This window comes from Pan troglodytes, chromosome 14 (genome assembly GCF_028858775.2).
Source record: "Pan troglodytes isolate AG18354 chromosome 14, NHGRI_mPanTro3-v2.0_pri, whole genome shotgun sequence".
NCBI lineage: Eukaryota > Metazoa > Chordata > Mammalia > Primates > Hominidae > Pan > Pan troglodytes.
The window spans coordinates 22,387,739-22,406,417 of record NC_072412.2 but is presented as its reverse complement, the minus strand read 5'-3'; the positions used below and the strand labels follow the sequence as shown (position 1 = coordinate 22,406,417).

Below are 18,679 nucleotides of genomic sequence, written 5' to 3'. Positions count from 1 at the left end.
TTTTTTTTTTAACTCTCAGCTTACTCTATTAACACCTACTAAATCATCCATGCTGGGATCCCTATTTCCATATTGTACCAATGGGGTGGTGGTTTTTGTCTGAGTGTAACTTTTCACATTATTTTTATAATGAGAAGTTTAACAGGGTAGCAGGTACTTTTTCATGTTATACTAAAAATAGAAATAAAGAATAACTTTCGCCAAAGGATTTCATAATTTTGTGCCAGGCTTAAACTGAGCATTTAATTAAAATAAGTAATCGTTCTTGTTCTGAGTGTGTGTGTGCTATGGGAGAATCACAGGTTGAACACAATCCTAATTAAAACCGAGACCCTTACCCAGTCTGAATCCTAAGCTAATATTCTTTTCACTATTTTTACAGTATCTCAAAGTAGGCTTTTCTAAATAAAACCTAATCAAGTAAATAAGATTAGTTGGTTTGTAATTTCAAGATATTATCTTTATTAGCATTTGTGAGAAAAAACTATGTTACCAGAAGACATTAACAGTTTCATATTATTGGTAGAAATGGGAAGAAAGTGAATAGATCTGCATCTGGAGCCCATTAATTTTGTTATAACAATATTCCCTGTGACAGGAAAGTGAGCTGCAGTTCCAGTTCAGGCTGATGAACATCCCTCCTTGCAGCAAGAGCCTGAAGCTTAGGAGACCAGGTGTGCTGTTGCCTTCTTTATTTCCCAATTGCTGTAATATGGTTAAATCACTCATAAAAATTATAATAAAAGAGAAAATTGAAGGCATATCCCTGGGATAAAAATTAAAACTATAGTGCTATTTGTATCTTTAGACATCGATAATAATGGGATTTGTATCACTGATGTCCATGATAATGAAATTCCTCTGTACTTGGAATAGCTTTAGGTTTATCTTCCTCCTCCAAACTCAGTCTTAATAATATCTTGTCTTCTAAGAAAGAAAATGCCATTAAGTTAGTACATGTTCCTACTGTCTGTGACCTCTGCTTCACTCCTACTCTATTACAAGTAGCATATAAGTCAAAAATTTCAATTTGATTTTTGGACTGGAAAGCACTGATATAATACCTTTTAGAAAGACATAAATAATTTGAGAAAATGCCAGGGTACTGGTTAAAAATGCTACAGCGTCATATTTTTCTTTTAATCATAGTTCCATTCATTTGAAAAACAAATGGGATGGAGATGCAGGTGGTTTAAGGCATCAATATCACACTGCTGAAAATCAAATGGCAGTGTGAGCCAGGCATCATTAAGGCAGGGATGGAGGAGAACAGCAGGGGATAGGGTTGGTCTGGGCACCAGACACATCTCTGCCACCAGCACAGTGCAGAGAAAGGCAGTTGGAAGACCAGTGGTAAAATGTTTCTAAATGGAGCCACCAAGAATGTCAAATAGGCAGAGCAAAGAAGTTGATGTCTCTTCCTTTGTTTATGTGCCAGATAATACTGCACTGCTCTTCCTTCCCACATATTGCTTTCCCTGGGGAGATGTTACTGAAACAGCAGGGGTTTGGTCTAGGTCCTGCTGTTTGCTGCACAGAAAGCCAATGACTGAAGTGACAAGGAAGAAGGCTTTAATTGGGTGCTGCAGCCTGGGAGATGGGAGCTCAGTCTCAAATTAATCTCTCTGATCAACTAAAACTAGGGGTTTTTATAGCAGGGAAGAAATTTAACAATGTGTAGGAAAACAGGAACTAGGGTGGGACAAGGAAGCAACCATGATGAACGTGGGGTCAGGCATTTTATTGTCTGGATGTGGTGACCTGGTAAGTTTCAGTTCTTTGATACTTTGAGAGGTCTGAAGGCCCTTTCCTGAGAAAGGAACTCAGATAAAACAAATGTAAGTTTCAAGCTTTAAGACCAGAAGGGTCAATTTCTGTTTATCCAAAAAACTACCTATGGAACAACTGGGTCAGTTTCAGAGAGTTCCTTTCATGGCCAAGTTTGTTAGAGGCCTTCCTGCAGCTGAGGCCACACTGCCCTTCCTTAGGAAGCACACAGAAGCCAGCCCCAGGGAGCAGAGCAAAACCACCCCTAGGCTGAGCCTCGGTAGCCTACAGGTGGCTACATGCAGCTGCCTTAGGGGCACCTGCCAGCCTCTCAATGATGAAGGCAAGCAAAGTGGAATGGGGAACAAAGATATCTTAAGATACACTATAGCACTAGTCACTAAAAATATGATAGACAGTCTTTTGTTCAAATAACTATCACAGTAAGTTTTTTAAAAAAATAAAATCTGTCCAATCTGATGTTATTTATAAAATATATTTGTAAAGTGTGTTCATAACACGCTCCAAGAAAGCATTTTAGTAGAAGTCATTTTGGTTTTGGATAAATTTGATCTCTTTAAGTTCAGTAAATGATCAAGGACAGATACAATATAATTTTAGTAGTTTACATTGTCATCTTTTCTTATTTATTTTTGAAACGGAGTCTCACTCTGTCACCCAGGCTGGAGTGCTGTGGAGCCATCTGGGCTCACTGCAACCCCTACTTTCTGGGTTCAAGTGATTCTCCTGCCTCAGCCACCCAAGTAGCTGAGATCACAGGCACGTGCCACCATGCCCAGCTAATTTTTATATTTTTATATTTTTAGTAGAGATGGGGTTTTGCCATGTAGGCCAGGCTGGTCTGAATTCTTGGCCTCAAGTGATCTGCCTGCCTTGTCCTCCCAAAGAGCTGGTATTACAGGCATGAGTCACCACGCCCCCTGTTGTCTTTTCTTAAATTAATTAATCCTATAAATTGCAACCCTAATTATTTGCCAGTGAAACCACTGCAAAGATATGGGTACTTTGCCAGTGAGACCACTGCAGAGATAGGGTAATAAAACTGACAGCTCCTTACAGAAAGTTTCCGTGTGTTGTATGATTTCATTCAGGCATACTCCTTTTGCTTCCCTTTCACCAGTTAAGAAATGGAATGCCTCTATCTATATCACATCAACACTGTCAGCAAAAAACATTACAAAAGAGATAATATGGGAAAGAATGTGAAATCCGAGTCAAGGACTCCTGCTACTCATGCTGTATTCCCTGAGTGTAATTTAAACTTTAGATGACCCTAAAGTTTGCAGTGTCTGCAAACCAAACCTGCTCTGCAACACGGACTTAGCTGGAGCCCCTCCCCAGTCCCAATCCACCAGCCTCTCTTGGGAAGCAGCTTAGCAGTATCCATTTCTAAGAGCCTTCCCAAGTTAACTGGAGCCTCTCTTCTCACTCCCTCATATCATGCCCATGCTTTCACATCCTGTCTGATTTGCCTTTGAGGGATTCAGTTATTCTTCTACTAATTTTTAAGCATCTGTGCTTTTTCTAGGTTACTTTGCCTCTTTCTATACTCATTTGCTAAAATCATATAACAACAACTATATTGAAATAAAAAGAATACATCCCTTGGTCATTTAATCTCTTATTTATCAACTCAAGAAATACTTACAGAGCATCAGTTTTATGCTACCAGGCTCAACTGACATGATCCTACGGGGTTAGCAGACATTTAACAACCAGAAAAAAAAAGGTATATGAACAAAAATTGTGGTGTGCTATGCTGGGAAAAATAAGTCCGAGTCTTACAAAAGAGAATGTAGGAGGATCCTGTCTTAGACCAGAGGTGATCAAGATAACCTCAGCAAGAAAGTATCATTTTGAGCTGAGACCCTGTATTAGTCCATTCTCGCATTGCTACAATGAAATGCCAAAGACTGGGTCAATCACAAAGAAGAGGTTTAACTGGCTCATGGTTCTACAGGCTGTACAGGAAGCATAGTGGTTTCTGCTTGGCTTCTGGGGAGGCCTCAAGAAACTTATAATCATGGTGGAAGGCAAAGCCCTAGCAAGCACGTCTTACATGGTGGGAGCAGGAGCAAGAGAGAGAGGGGAGATGCTACACACTCAAACAACCAGATCTCATGATAACTCTATCAGGACAACAGCACCAAGGGGATGGTGCTAAACCATTCATGAAGGACCTGCCCCCATGATCCAATCACCTCCCACCAGGCTGCACCTCAACACTAGGTATTACAATTCAACATGAGATTGGGTGGGGACACAGATCCAAACCATAATGATGTGACTGTATGTGTGTGCCTGGGTTGGAGTGGATGCTCTAGATAGAGAGAAGAGCACATACCAAAACACTGAAGCAAGAGAGAACTGTCTTCAGGATTGAAAGCCAATGAGCAACAGGAGGGCAGTTTAGAACAAGACTGCAGAGGTAACTGTGCCCAGCCTGCGGTCAAGAAGCTGGTGTTTCTTTTGTTTTTCAGTGCAATAGGAATGGATCCACTCATGGATTTTCAATAATAAGTAAAATCAGATAAATACAGTGAAGGCATTTCGTCTTCCCAATTCCCACAGGCAGAACTTTGAAACAGCCAAAAGTGATGTGCAGGTAAGTGGGAATAATGATTAATCACTTGGTCTCTATGGTGAAAGGGGGGGTCAAGCTTTCCTCTCCACTTTTCTACCCCCTCTCCCCGGTTTCTGACTTATATCCTCACTCTGGCAGACTGAAAAATCAACATGAGATCACTTAAGTGGTGGATGTAGGAGGGACCTTTCCTGAGAGAAACACTCTGCCCTTCTCTGCACCGCAGGAGAGTGATGTGTGTGGCTGGAGAGTTAGGAGAAGCACAGGCTTCTGGCTCCTCTCCTCCTTCCCCAGGGATCTACTTACCCACGGATTTCTGGTCTGCTGTGGGTATAGGCAATCCCACCAGGAAGAATGTCACAATATCAAGTCCTTGCCTCGCAGCAGGCATCGGGAATTTTCCATGCTGCCTGTGACTTGATGGGTCATCTTTCTAATTCTGGGGTGCAAGACGTCTGGCCAAATCCAAGCCAGTACCCTCCAATCAGCTTTTTATCAGTAATACAGATGGTATTTTAAGCTATCCCTACCAGATGTCTTTTTGTTCCTTTCAGTTGGGTTTGAATTTGGATGGGGAAAAATTTGTATTTATTGGGTCCCATAAAACCCCAAAAGGACTTTTTTCGGACATGGTTCAAGGACAACAAGTCTACGTACTGCCTTCATCGTACCACCTTCTGAGTTGGTTTTCCTGATCTTCATGGATCCTGATATCTGCTAAGATACACTTAGCTTTGAAATCACTGAAATAATGATACATGAAGCTGATGCCTGTCAATCTCAAACTCATGGGATCATTATGAGGATAAACTGAGTTAGCAGGCATGAATGGATTGTGAAACCTATTTATTTTTTATTTTTTGAGATGGGGTCTTGCTCTGTCGCCCAGGCTGGAGTGCAATGGCATGATCTCGGCTCACTGCAAGCTCCGCCTCCCGGGTTCACGCCTCCTGGCATTCTCTTGCTTCAGCCTCCGAAGTAGCTGGGACTACAGGCGCCCGCCACCACGCCCGGCTAATGTTTTGTATTTTTAGTAGAGACGGGGTTTCACCATGTTAACCAGGATGGTCTTGATCTCCTGACCTTGTGATTTGCCCACCTCAGCCTCCCAAAGTGCTGGGATTACAGGAATGAGCCACAGCGCTCAGCCATGAAATCTATTATATACTAAATGATAAGTCACAAAAATAAAAAAGACAGTCTTTTAAACATAAACTTTTTTCACAATAAATACTACATCAATATATACACTGATTTCCTCAATTATGATGAGCTAAAATGATCACTCATATTAATGCATCAAAGAACATTTTTGCTATTAAAATGAAAAAATAATTTCATTTCAAAATATTTCAAAAAAGAATAATTTACTTCATAAACAAATAATTTCCCAGTAGGAAGTGGTTAAAACATACATGATTAGATTAGGCTAAATGTTATCTTATTGCTGCTTCCCTAGTTATTTAAAATATATATCAATATCCAGTAATAAAAGATTAAAAGTTAACCATTTCTCTGTTAATAAATGGTCAAGAGTATGGGTCATTAGGTACGTTTATTTAGGCAATTGTAGAGTTTTTCTCTGTTTTGTTTTTGTCAATATCCAGCAAGAGAAATTAAACACTTCACATAGTGTAGTAACATTGTACTAGTTTTCTATTGCTGTGTAACAAATTTCCAATGAATGATCACTAACTGCTTAATGACAAAACACAGCAGTTAAACAATATAGATGCTTTTTGATGTATGAAGAGAGCTGAAAATGCATTTAATACACCTCACCCATCTAATGCATAGCTTGGTTTAGCCCACCTTAAATATGCTCAGAACCCTTACATCAACCTACAGTTGGGCAAAATCATCTAACACAAAGCCTATTTTACAGTGTTGAGAGTCTATAAAATGCAAATGGGATTTCAGAAGATACCACTACAAGGGTGATATTTTAATAACCCTCCATGACCACTGTGCATTCACAGACAGCCTGTGGTCACTTGCATATCTGCATTCTTTCCTAAGTTTTAAAAATCCTTTTCAAATGATTATGTTAATATAAGGCTGAAATAAATGTCACTAAAATGCCATCTAATAACATTTTCCCAGCTTCCTATGAATAATCACTAATTGTTTAATGACAAAACATTTATCTAAGGAAATATCTACAAAGGCTGTCTAGCAAGGGTTTACTTTCTTGCTAAGTGAAAGATTCTTAATGGGAAAGTCCTTAATGGAGAATTCCTAATTGCTAGTTTCCAAAATGAATTAATTTTAAATCCTTGTTAAGGATAGATCTACCAGGGTTTCCTGACCTCCTAAAAAGGGCAATGTTACTTATTACCATAATAAATGAAAACAAACAATACTTATCAATGAAGTATTTTATAGAATTATAAGCTTAATGATAACATTTAGTATTATGATTCTTCCTTGATCACTTATATCTTTTTTCCCAAATAGAAGTGCCCCCAAGATTTAACTACTAGAGTTAATATAGTTAGCTTAGAATCATTCATCTTACCTTCATGATAACCTAAAGTTACATTCACTAAATGCACTAAAATATTTTATATGCAAACAAAGGTTGATAACTCTAAAGGTCTTCTAAAAAATCAATATCATTAAAAATTAAAGATGTCTTATTTTAACATACAGATATGACCCATGTATATTATTCTATACTCACGAACACTATAACTAAACTAATATTGCATAGTATTTTTATAGAATGAAAATATAATAAGGAAAAAGCATAATAAGGTACTCTACTACACTGATTTAATAACCGTGTTCCTGACTGATTTAACTATTATGATGGCTAACGGAATATTTTAGAATCTTTATACTCAGCATCAGTTGTTACAATGTCCTAAATATTATATTCAACAGATGTCTTTCCTGGAAATTGTGAAAATTTATCTTACATCAAGTTTTAATTCTAAGAGTAGAATTGGATTTGTGAGATACTAGTAATTTGGGCTCTTTCTAACCCCAGCTGGGCAGATAAAACCAGGCTCAGCCTTATCTGAATTCAGATTTATTCTCTTTGTCAACATTTTGCTCTAGTCTTCTCTCTTTTAAATTTTTAATATTCTTTGGTGTCCTTATGCGTTCATCTTGTGATGTTTTACTGGCTTTCTCGTCTAATGTTATCTGGGCATTTTTGAATATATCATTTGTAGTTAGTTTTACTGTTTTCTACAGTGAAACATTAAAGTATGATGAGGTGTTGCAATGACAGTACATGTAAAATAATAAAGATGCCATTGCTACACTGTTGAGGATCTGAGCAGAGAAAGCCATGCCAAACTTTGTTAATTTGAAAAATTATGGTTTTCCCTATATTCTAACAACTGAATGGGTGATAGAAAAGCAACTACACTGAGTTTGGGTAAATAATTATATGGTAGTTGTTACAAGTTCAAAACTATGCAGATCTCTACAAATGCTCAAAGCCCTATTTAACTTTACCATTTCAGCATCAAAGGGCTCAAAAAAGTTCTTTTATAGACGTATTACTTCTTTGGGATGTTAATGTTCAAGAAAATACATTGGTTTATATATGAAAATAATAAAAAGAAATTGGTTTCCATTCTTTTGGATAAATACCTAAAAGTGGAATTGTTGGATCATAAGGAAGTTTGATTTTTAATTTTTAAAGGAATTTCCATACTGTTTTCCATAGTGGCTGCACCATTTTGCATTCTTATCAACAGTGCACGAGGGTTCCAATTTCACCACATCCTAGCCAGTACTTGTTGTCTTTTGTTTTTTGATAATAGCCATCTTGACAGGTGTGAGGTAGTAGCTTATAGTGGTTTTGATTTGCGTTTCCCTGATGATTAGTGATGCTGAACACTTTGGCCATTGTATGTCTTCTTTGGAGAAATGTCTGTTCTGATGTTTTGTCCATTTTTAATTAGGTTATTTGTCTTTTTGCTCTTGAGTTATAGGAGTTCCTTATATATTTTGGAAATTAACCCCTTATCAGTTATATAGTTTGCAAATATCTTCTCCCATTTCATGGGGTGCCTTTTCACTCTGCTGATTATTTTCTTTGCTGCAGAGAGGCTTTTTAGTATAATGTAGTCCCATTTGTCTATTTTTGCTTTGGTTGCCTGTGCTTTTGATATTCAAGAAATCATTGCCAAGATCCATGTCATGAAGCTTTTCCCCAATGTTTTCTTCTAGAAGTTTTACAGTTTTAGGCCTTATGTTTAAATCTTTAATCCATTTTGCATTCATTTTTATGTATGGTTTAAGATAAGGGTCCAAATTCATTCTTTTGCATGTGAAAATCCAGTTTTCCCAGCATCATCTGTTGAACAGACTATCTTTTCCTAATTTGATACTCTTAGCACCCTTGTCAAAGACCAGTTGATCACACATGCATGGATTTTTTTCTGGGATCTCTATTCTGTTCCAGTGGTCTATATGCCTTTCTTTATGCCAGTACCATACTGTTTAAATTACGATGGCTTTGAAATATATTTCAAAATCAGGAAGCATGATGCCTCTAGCGTTGTTTTTCTTTCTCAAGACTGATTTGGCTGTTTCAGGTCTTTTGTGGTTCCACATGAATTTTTGGATTGTGTTTTCTATTTCTGTAAAAAATATAACATTGGAATTTTGATGGGAATTGCACTGTATCTACAGATCACTTTTGGTACAATGTACATTTTATTAATACTAAGTCTTGCAATTGATGAACATGGGAGGTCTTCTCATTTGTTTGTGTCTTTAATTTTTTCATCAGTTATTTTATAGTTGTCACTGTATAAGTCTTTCATCTTCTTAGTTAAGTTTATTTCTAGATATTGCATTCTTTTTGATGTTATTGAAAATGGCATTGTTTTCCTAATTTCCTTTTCAGATAGTTTGTTGTTTATCCAAAAGAATGGAAATCAGGAACTGGAAGAGATATCTGCACTTTCATGTTCATTGTAGCACTATTTATAGTAGTCAATCAAGATGTGGAAAAAAACCTAAATGTCTACAGACAACAAATGAATAAAGAAAATGTATATCAATACAGTAGAATATTATTCAACCTTAAACAAGAAAAAAATTCTGCAATGTGAGACAACATGGATAAACCTTGAGGACATTATGCAAAGTGAAATAAGCACAAAAGGACAAATATTGCATGCTTCCACTTATATGAGGTATCTACAGTAGGCAAACTCATTGAACAAAGAGTGGAATGGTGGTTACCAGGAGCTGAGGAAGTGAGAATGGGTGCTATTAAACAATGGACTTCACATTTCAATCAAGCAGGATGAGTAAGTTCCAGAGAGCTGCTGTACAACATTGTACCTATTGTTAATGATATCGTATTGTACAATTAAAATCTGTTAAGAGGGCAGATCTTGTGTTAATTGTTCTTGAAATAAAATTTAAAATAAATAAAACATGAAATCTTGTATTTTAAAATCTTTCAAATCAGTAAGAATTAAAGCATACGTTAATTTACAATTTACTGTTTCAAAACATATAGGATAATTACAAAAGTAAGAAATCAAACTCACGCACCTAAGGTAATTACATCATTTATGTCATTCCACATTGAGAATAATGACCCAAAGTCTAACCAGCATCTTCCAATTAAGGCCTGGCATTTTCTGTAGCTTAGTGACTTTGGGTATCTTGCCTTTTGATTCCATAAATGTTAGTGGTAGTTTTTCTTATTTTGTTAAAGACAGCACTAAAGAATCCTGAATACTCGCTACCAATTAGCAAGAGGTTCCTAACTGAAGCAAATGCCATGCTCAATGACCATATCTCACTAGAAAGGGCAGGGGATGGGCAGCTGCAGTGATGGCCGGAAAGGCTGTGCTGATCTCTGTGGGAAGCCCTTCTCCATCAGTGAAATGGACTCAGCTGCTGGCACAACTTAATTTAATCCAAATTTATAATACCTCAAAGTTGTTTTACATGCTACATGACAAGAGTATAAAGTAGACATATTGTCACTTTACAGTCAAACCGTTTACAAAATTAATTCACCCATATTTCATAAATAATGCACATCATTCATTCCAGATAAAGTCTGTCCTTGTTCAGCACGTGCTGGGCTGTGGGTGGCTTCTCGTCACTCCCAGGCCCTTCCATGGGCCTCCTACCCAGGACACTGCCTCTCTTAACCTTCTGCATAACTGACGGTCCTACAGCAGGCTGATGCAGGGCTCTCTATTCAGTTGTCTCTGGCAAATCCCATAGTTTACAATTTGAGGACTTTAACACTGCTTCAGTCTCCAAAAAATGTTAGAGTATTTTACATTTAGATATTAAAATGTATATGATGTGCAAAAACAGGCATCCTGTTAGTTGTGCTACTTTCATGAAGTAACATTGTCCAATGCAACTAAGTACTATTGTGATGCTGTAGAAATAGTGATTTTATGAATTTTAACTAAGAAATCACAACTTAAATTGGATTAATTTGAATATATTTATATAATTGTTCATGTATTTATTTATAATATATGTAATTTAACAGCTTATATCATATATCTATATTGATTACATTCATATTAATATATCAAATATGCTAACACCATTTCAAACTATATTTTGATTTGATTGGTATTTTACCTCTTTGCATGTGTAAAAACATAAATATTTATTTATGATGTCAATAAAATAAATAATGTATCTACTGGCTAGAACTATAGTGGGATAGAAACAGTTGCATAGAAAGTGAAGAAGAAGAATAATAGAAGGTGTTTCAGAATGAATGACTTCAAGCATTGCTCTCAGAAAGAACCTGTGCAGAGGTGGAGGTTGCAGTGAGCCAAGATTGCGCCACTGCACTCCAGCCTGGGCAACAGAGTGAGACTCCGCCTCAAAAAAAAAAAAAAAAAGGAAAGAAAGAAAGAGAGAAAGAGGAGAAAGAAGGGAAAGAAGCGAAAGAAGAGAAAGAAAGGAAAGAAAGAAAAGAAAGAGCCTGTGCATATATCACACCTTCAGATGCATGTAAGCAACAGACTGACCTGCCTGCAATGTTCTCTGCAATATTTTTATCTCACTGTAGCTATCTTGTAAAATTAAGACATTCTACATTTAGCATTTTTTCAAAAGTACACAAAATATTATCAAAGAATACAAAATTATGTAGCTGTCTTTAAAACATAAGAATGTTTAAAATAGAATATGAATTCCTCAGGATTGATGTTTTAGTTAATCTGTTGCTGAATGCTGAAGTGTGTACATGAATTTACTGTATATCAGCATAGGGTTTTTAAAAAATGAAAGTGTAACTTGATTACCACTGTAAATAAAAAAGTTTTTAAATGAGTGTCATTTAAATATTTATGAATTAATGAAATTAAGAAAATGATTTATACCATTTTACAAACTGAATTAAATAATCAGCAAATAATCCTGACTCAATCAACCACAAACTAAAGACTATTACAATATTCCCACTATTTCGAGATGACTAATGAAAAAAATTACAGCAAAAACACAAAACCAACACACTATAGTTCACAATGAGGTTTAAGGAAAAGGGAAAAACGTAAATGCTACATATATATTTTGCTCCTGAAATTCAGAGCCAGACAGCAAAGAAATGAATGTTAATTACAAAAGGAAACTCCTAACAATACAATATAGACTAAGTGATACAGTGAACAAAACAAGAACATGCTTACCAGAAAATAATGATACTTACTGGAGAAAACCACATCACTTTAAGAATCCAAATTGTAAGAGCTAAATTCACAACGAGGATGATGAGTAAAAGAAGAACAAACAAGTAGAGACAGCGCTTTCTCCAGCCATAAATGCCAATTTTGTAGACATACTGATTCTCTGGCCTCTCTATGCAGATGCCTTCTGTGGCTGTAGTGTACTGCTCACGCACCATCTGCCACGGAGTGTGTTCACGAGAGGAGAGAGAAAGAGACAGGGAGGGAATGAGGGAGGCAACTTGTTTAATACTGATTTACTATGAGCCTGAAAACATATTTTTCATCCCAGTCATAGATTTCCAAAATTAATGATTTTTAAAAAGATAATTAAATATTATTTTTAAACATGTCACTGTGTTTCAATCACAGGGAGATATTTAATCTGCCATTTAAAATATTTTACATATGATAAACGTTTGAAATCTAGTGACCATATTTTCAAATGTTAATAAATTCAGATGTTAATAAATTCTCTGTATCTATCTATCAGAATTCTTCAGGGTTAAACTTGGAATTGAAACATTAACCTAAAATAATCAAGTTACCGAGTTCTACAAAGGTTAATTGGGAGGAAAATCAAACTGGTATGTGTAAACTTAAAAAGGAATCCGCAGCCAGGAGCAGTGGCTCACGCCTGTAATTCCAGCACTTTGGGAGGCTGAGGTGGGCGGATCACGAGGTCAGGAGATCGAGACCATCCTGGCTAACACGGTGAAACCCCGTCTCTACTAAAAATACAAAAAATTAGCCAGGCATGGTGGCAGGCGCCTGTAGTCCCAGCTATTCAGGAGACTGAGGCAGGAGAATCGCTTGAACCCAGGAGATGGAGGTTGCAGTGAGCCGAGATCGCGCCACTGCACTCCAGTCTGGAAGACAGAGTGAGACTCCATCTCAAAAAAAAGAAAAAGAAAAAAAGAAAACTTAAAAAATTATTCATTTTTCCCTTTATACAAATAACAGAAGTACTTTTTAGCTATGAAGCTAAAATTGGAGATTATGAGTTTCGTGATTGTAAATGTAGTAAAAAGATGAATCAGAATACAAATACTCTTCTCTGGGATTTTTTGTGCAAAAGTCACACATTTATTTTTAGGGGTGATTTGGAGTTGTCCTTATTAAAAATAAGTTATGGTCTAAAACAAATCTTTAAATCTCCTTCCAATTTAACAATAGGCATTTTCACATATTCTGATTATCTACAATGAGGCTATTCATCACATAGTATTTTCAAATATCCAGGACTGACAGCCAACATTATTCAACCCCTAAATGTTTAATGATTTCGTAAGCGCATTATTCATTGACTCATTTCTTTGAACTCCTCCAGTCTTCCTTATATTAGAGCCAGTGGCTCGAACCAAACTACCAGATGTATTCCTGATGGTTCTCTCTTCCCTCAAGCCCCACATCAGCAAGTCCTATCAATTCTACCTTCCATATATATCTGAAATCTGTCTACATCTCTACATTTCCATTGCTACCACACTAGTTTAGGTTACTCTGAATGCTCATAACTACACTGCTGAAAAATCCACTTTCATTCTTTCCCTTCTTGAAAACCATTCCCCACCCAGCAGTCAATGTGTAAAATGTCAGTAAGCTCCTGTCACTCTATTTTTCCAAACCTTCTGATGGCTTTTCGCCACAGTGACAATGTCCAAACGCCTCTATCACCTACAAGACCCTATATGAGCCAGACTTCGCTGATGTCTTTGGCTTCATCCACTACCACTGTGTCCTTTGCTCACAAGACTGAAGCAAAGAGTAGATACTCTTCAACAGACCAGGCTAATTCTCACCCCAGGACCTTTGTCCTGGACTTGGTCTGCCCCTGCTGGTCCTGCTCATCTTTCAGTAGCAGCACACATGCCATCTCCTCAAAGCAGCCTCCCTCTCTGGACACGCAGTCACTCTCAACCTCTTCCCTCTATTATATTGATTCCAAAGTGCTTATCATTTGAAATAATGGCTCCAGAATTTCTATAAAGGACAGACTAGGAGAGTGCAATTGGATGGGGAAGGGTGGCCAGGGAGTCTGAACCAAAAGCAAGCACAGACTTACAATATTGCTGCAGGTGAATACAACTAGCAAAGTTTTCTAAGAACACATGTGAGTATATTTCTATTTCTACATATTCCCAGTCCTATATATATAGTTTCCTATTGTTGCTGTAGCAAATTATCAGAAACCTAGTGGCTTAACACAATTTTATCTTATAGTTGTGGAGGTCAAAAAATAGGTCTTAATGAAAGCGTGGGCAAGGCTGTGTTTTTCTGGAGGGTGGAGGGGAGACGTTGCTTGCCTTTTCCAGCTTCTAGAAGCTGCCCACGTTCCTTGCTCGAGCCTCTGCTTCCATCATCACACACCCTCCTCTGGCTCCGATGCCTCTGTCTGCCCCTCACAGGGACCGCTGTGATAACACTGGGCCTGCCTGGATTACCCAGGATGGTCTTTCCCTCTCGAGAGCCTGGGCATAACCACACCTGCAGAGCCTCCTCCTCTTCCACGTAAGGTGACCTCTTCACAGGTTCCAGGGGTTATTAGAACACGAATGTCTCTGAGGGCCAAAAGTCTACTAGATAATGCTTTTGTTCACCCTTACGTAACATTGAGAAAACTTCAGTATCCATTTAAAACAATTTTATTGTGGTTTGCTGGAGAGCTGACAGCAATCCTGTTATGAGGCCAGCTCTTAGGTCCCCTAATCAGCACCTCTGCCATCGTCTTTCACCTGGGTCACTGCAACAGCCACCTGACTATCCCCCTGCCTGTGGCTCTAAATCTCCTACGGTCCATTTCTAGCATCGAGGTTGGAGTGGTCCTTTCAAAACATGCATCGGCTCATGCCCCACCTCTGCAACAAACCTTCCCGTGGCTTCCCATTTCACTCAGAGTAAAAACCAAACTTCTCACCCCGACGGACATGGTTCTCTGCCTTCATCCAGTCCCTCTCGCCCTGACTCCTCCTGCTCCAGGAACAGTGGTCTTACTCGGCCAGGAGACCCCCAAGTGTGACCCCACCTCAGGGACTCCACAGTTATAATTCCCACTACCTGGAAGGTCTCCCGATGCCTGCATGGCTCCTCTCAACTCTCTGTGCAAAGATCGCTTATCAATGATCTTCCTGATCATTCCTATTTCAGTAACAGGCCCCACCAACACCACCACAGAGCTCCCCGTGCTCCTCTGACATTTTTTCTTCTGTAGCACTTAACTCCCCAGGCATACTACATATTTTACCTACGTATTTTATTGTAAATGCTCACCCTCCACCTATAAGCCCTGAGAGGTTGAGGTTTTCAACTATTTTGTTATTTTGTTTTACCCTCGGCCCCTAGAACAGCAGCCAACATGTAGTATGTGCTTAATAAACATTTGCTGAATTAACTACATACACATGTTGAAAGGAAAAATTCCCAGTTTTTTTTTGTTTGTTTGTTTTTTGAAACAGATTCTTGCTCTGTTGCCAGGCTGGACTGCAGTGGCGCGATCTCAGCTCACTGCAACCTCCGCCTCCAGGGTTCAAGTGAGTCTCCTGCCTCGGTCTCCCAAGCAGCTGGGATTACAGGCACATGCCACCACACCCAGCTAATTTTTGTATTTTTAGTAGAGACGGGGTTTCACCATGTTGGCCAGGCTGGTCTTGAACTCCTGACCTCAGGTAATCCACCCGCTTCGGCCTCCCAAAGTGCTGGGATTATAGGCATGCGCCACCACGCCCGGCCAACCCAGACATTTTTATTTAAGCGTACAACAAGCAATAAAATAGGTTGAGTGTTACTTCAGAATTTCCTCAACTTTTTATAATGAGTTAATTTGAAGCCTGTGCATAAACAGAGTACGTTTAGTGTGATTAGTTGTTTAGGACTCAGAAGAAGACTCAGCAAGATCTCCTTCAGTCTGGTGAGGCTTGCCCAAAAATGGGGAGCCTGGGGAATGTGCTGTCTTTGGCTCTTGAGTCCCCCCACATCTGCCCACCTGCCCTGCTGACAGCTTGAGTAAGAAGCTGGACCCCACATCCCTGGAAGAAAATACTGACCACACACTGCTTTTCGGAAGCTGGTGACCTGCTTTCTAGTCCTCCCATATTTGAGCTGTATTTACCAATCTTTGTTTTTTTTAAGTTTGCCAGCTGTAATTCTTTTTATATCATTTTATGACAGCCTTCTTTAATGTTTTGAAAGTGCCATCTACCAGTGTTCACTGCATTGTATAAAAAAGTCCTTTTACTCTAGATAAGCATGAGTTAAATCACTAGGTGAAACACTCAATTTAAATATTTCTCTAAAAAGTTGATTTTGTTGTTTATATTTCTCACAACTCACAAGTGGCTTTCATTTTTATTAGACACTATATTAAATTTTTGCCAGGAGAGACTTTCAGAGGCTATCTGGTTTAACCAGCTTCCTTTAGGTATTTACTCAAATTAGGCTTGAGAAGAATATCAATGCTTCAGCACTTGGAGGTCAGGCAACTGCATTAGTGGTATTCATGTCAGCAAGAAATTGCACTGGAATAACACACAGCACTTTGTGGTCTTCTTATAAACCCTTTACAAAACATAATTAGTGAAATAAGTATATTAGAACTTAAAATCTATATTCCAAGATAAATAATTCTAATTTTTAATGTATCATGAACAAAATTTATTTTCATAGACTTGTTCATTAAAACAAATTTTGTCATTAAAAATTACATTATTTCTCCTGCTAACCATCCTTCAAAGTATGTTGGTGCTATATTTAATCTTTTTTTTTTTTTGAGACGGAGTCTCACTGTGTTGCCCAGGCTGAAGTGCAGTGGCACGATCTCGGCTCACTGCAACCTCTGCTTTCCAGGTCCCTGTCATTCTCCTGCCTCAGACTCCTGAGTAGCTGGGACTACAGGCACCCGCCACCACGCCCTGCTAATTTTTTGTATTTTTAGTAGAGACGGGGTTTCACCATGTTAGCCAGGATGGTCTCGATCTCCTGACCTCGTGATCCGCCTGCCTCGGCCTCCCAAATTTTTTTTTTTTTTGAGATGGAGTCTCGCTTTGTTGCCCAGGCTGGAGTGCAGTGGCACAATCACGACTCACTACAACCTCCACCTCCCGGGTTCAAGCGATTCTCCTGCCTCAGCCTCCTGAGTAGCTGGGATTACAGGTGTGTGCCACCACATCCAGCTAATTTTTTATATTTTTAATAGAGACTGGGTTTCACCATGTTAGCCAGGATGGTCTTGATCTCCTGACCTCGTGATCTGCCTACCTCAGCCTCCCAAAGTGCTGGGATTATAGGTATGAGCCACCGCGCCCGGCCATGCTATATTTAATTTTGATTGCTTTTCAATGCATCTCTCAGGTATAGTTTTCAATCCTTTAATGGATAGGGCTCCAGATGTGAAGCACTATACTTGTTTTGGTGTAAATATCTGCTTTTATATGCTTCTGAATTCATGATCCCCAGTTTGTTATTTAAAACAAAATGACCTTAAGGACAGATAATCTGTCTTCTACATTATGTGATTATTGTCATAGCATATAATATAGTGAATTGAACATAGTGTCTTCACGACATTCTTCATTTCAACCAACATTTATTGTCATGCCTAGTTTGGGTAGGCCATTATCAAGAGTCTGAGACACAAAGATGATAAATGCAAGGATAATGCCCAAAATGAGTTAATATCATATGATTTTTGAAAAGGTGAGTTTGAGAAAGAACAAAACAGACCTTTTAGAAATGACATTTAATTCTATCTAAGAACTCAAAGAATGAGTTATAATAGTTCGAAGTTATCTGTCTGATACTGACTTTGGTATGCCACTTTTGGTTTCAATGTTTTTCTGGTACAAATTTCCACCACTTTGCTTTCAACAGTTCATTCAACACGTATCTACAAAGCTTTTTTCAGTGTTATGTCTTTTTTTTCCATTGGGACTTTTAAAAGTTTCTTTACTTTTAGTGTTTTCCAGATTCAGAATGATTTCATTTCATAAATTTGAATTAATTTATTCTCTTCATAAGTCAGTGTCTGTTTTCAATTGAACTTGTCTTCAGTTATAGAAAACTCTTGGCAATTGCTTATTTAACCATTGTCTTTCCTATATTTTCTCCGGTTACTTCCATTGGGGCTTCAATAAGATATATTTAGACCTCCTCATTCACCAGTCATGTTTTTTAAACTTAGCTTTATATTTCCACAGCTTTATCACCCTGTGGTGTTTTCTAAGATCTACCTTCCAATATACTAATTCTCTTTGCAGCTGTATGCAATCTGTCAGATAAGAGAGTAAGCCATCTTTCTAATCTTCATGGGAGATTCACCTGAGTGTTAGCAATGGCATTCTACCTGCCTTGGGTAAGGTCCTTTCGGGTCACAGGGCTTGCTGACTGTGGGCTTAGCAAACCTCTTATAGCACTTATGATGTCAATCTGGAAACTCCTGAAAAATTACTTTCCACAGTTTCAAAAACTGTCTTTCATAAGCCATGTCACCTAGCTCTAATATCCAGATAGATAATTTATTACTAGGTAACAAGCACCATCATGGTGCATCGTCCCTCCAAATGACAAGGTAACCCATGTGAGAAGTCAATTACAACGATGTGACTAGGTAACCGTGACCAGTATC

General features: G+C 38.2%; 1 protein-coding gene across 6 annotated transcripts in view; it reads right to left on the bottom strand.

Annotated features, from left to right (window-relative positions):
• SGCG (sarcoglycan gamma) overlaps nt 1–18,679 on the bottom strand; it is a 166,236-nt gene that overhangs the window by 109,263 nt on the left and 38,294 nt on the right. For all 6 annotated transcript variants that reach the window (XM_009426723.4, XM_009426721.4, XM_054665082.2 and 3 more), the window contains one exon: nt 12,045–12,239. In XM_009426723.4, coding sequence (XP_009424998.3) covers nt 12,045–12,239 — 195 coding nt within the window. The remainder of the gene's footprint in view (nt 1–12,044; nt 12,240–18,679) is intronic.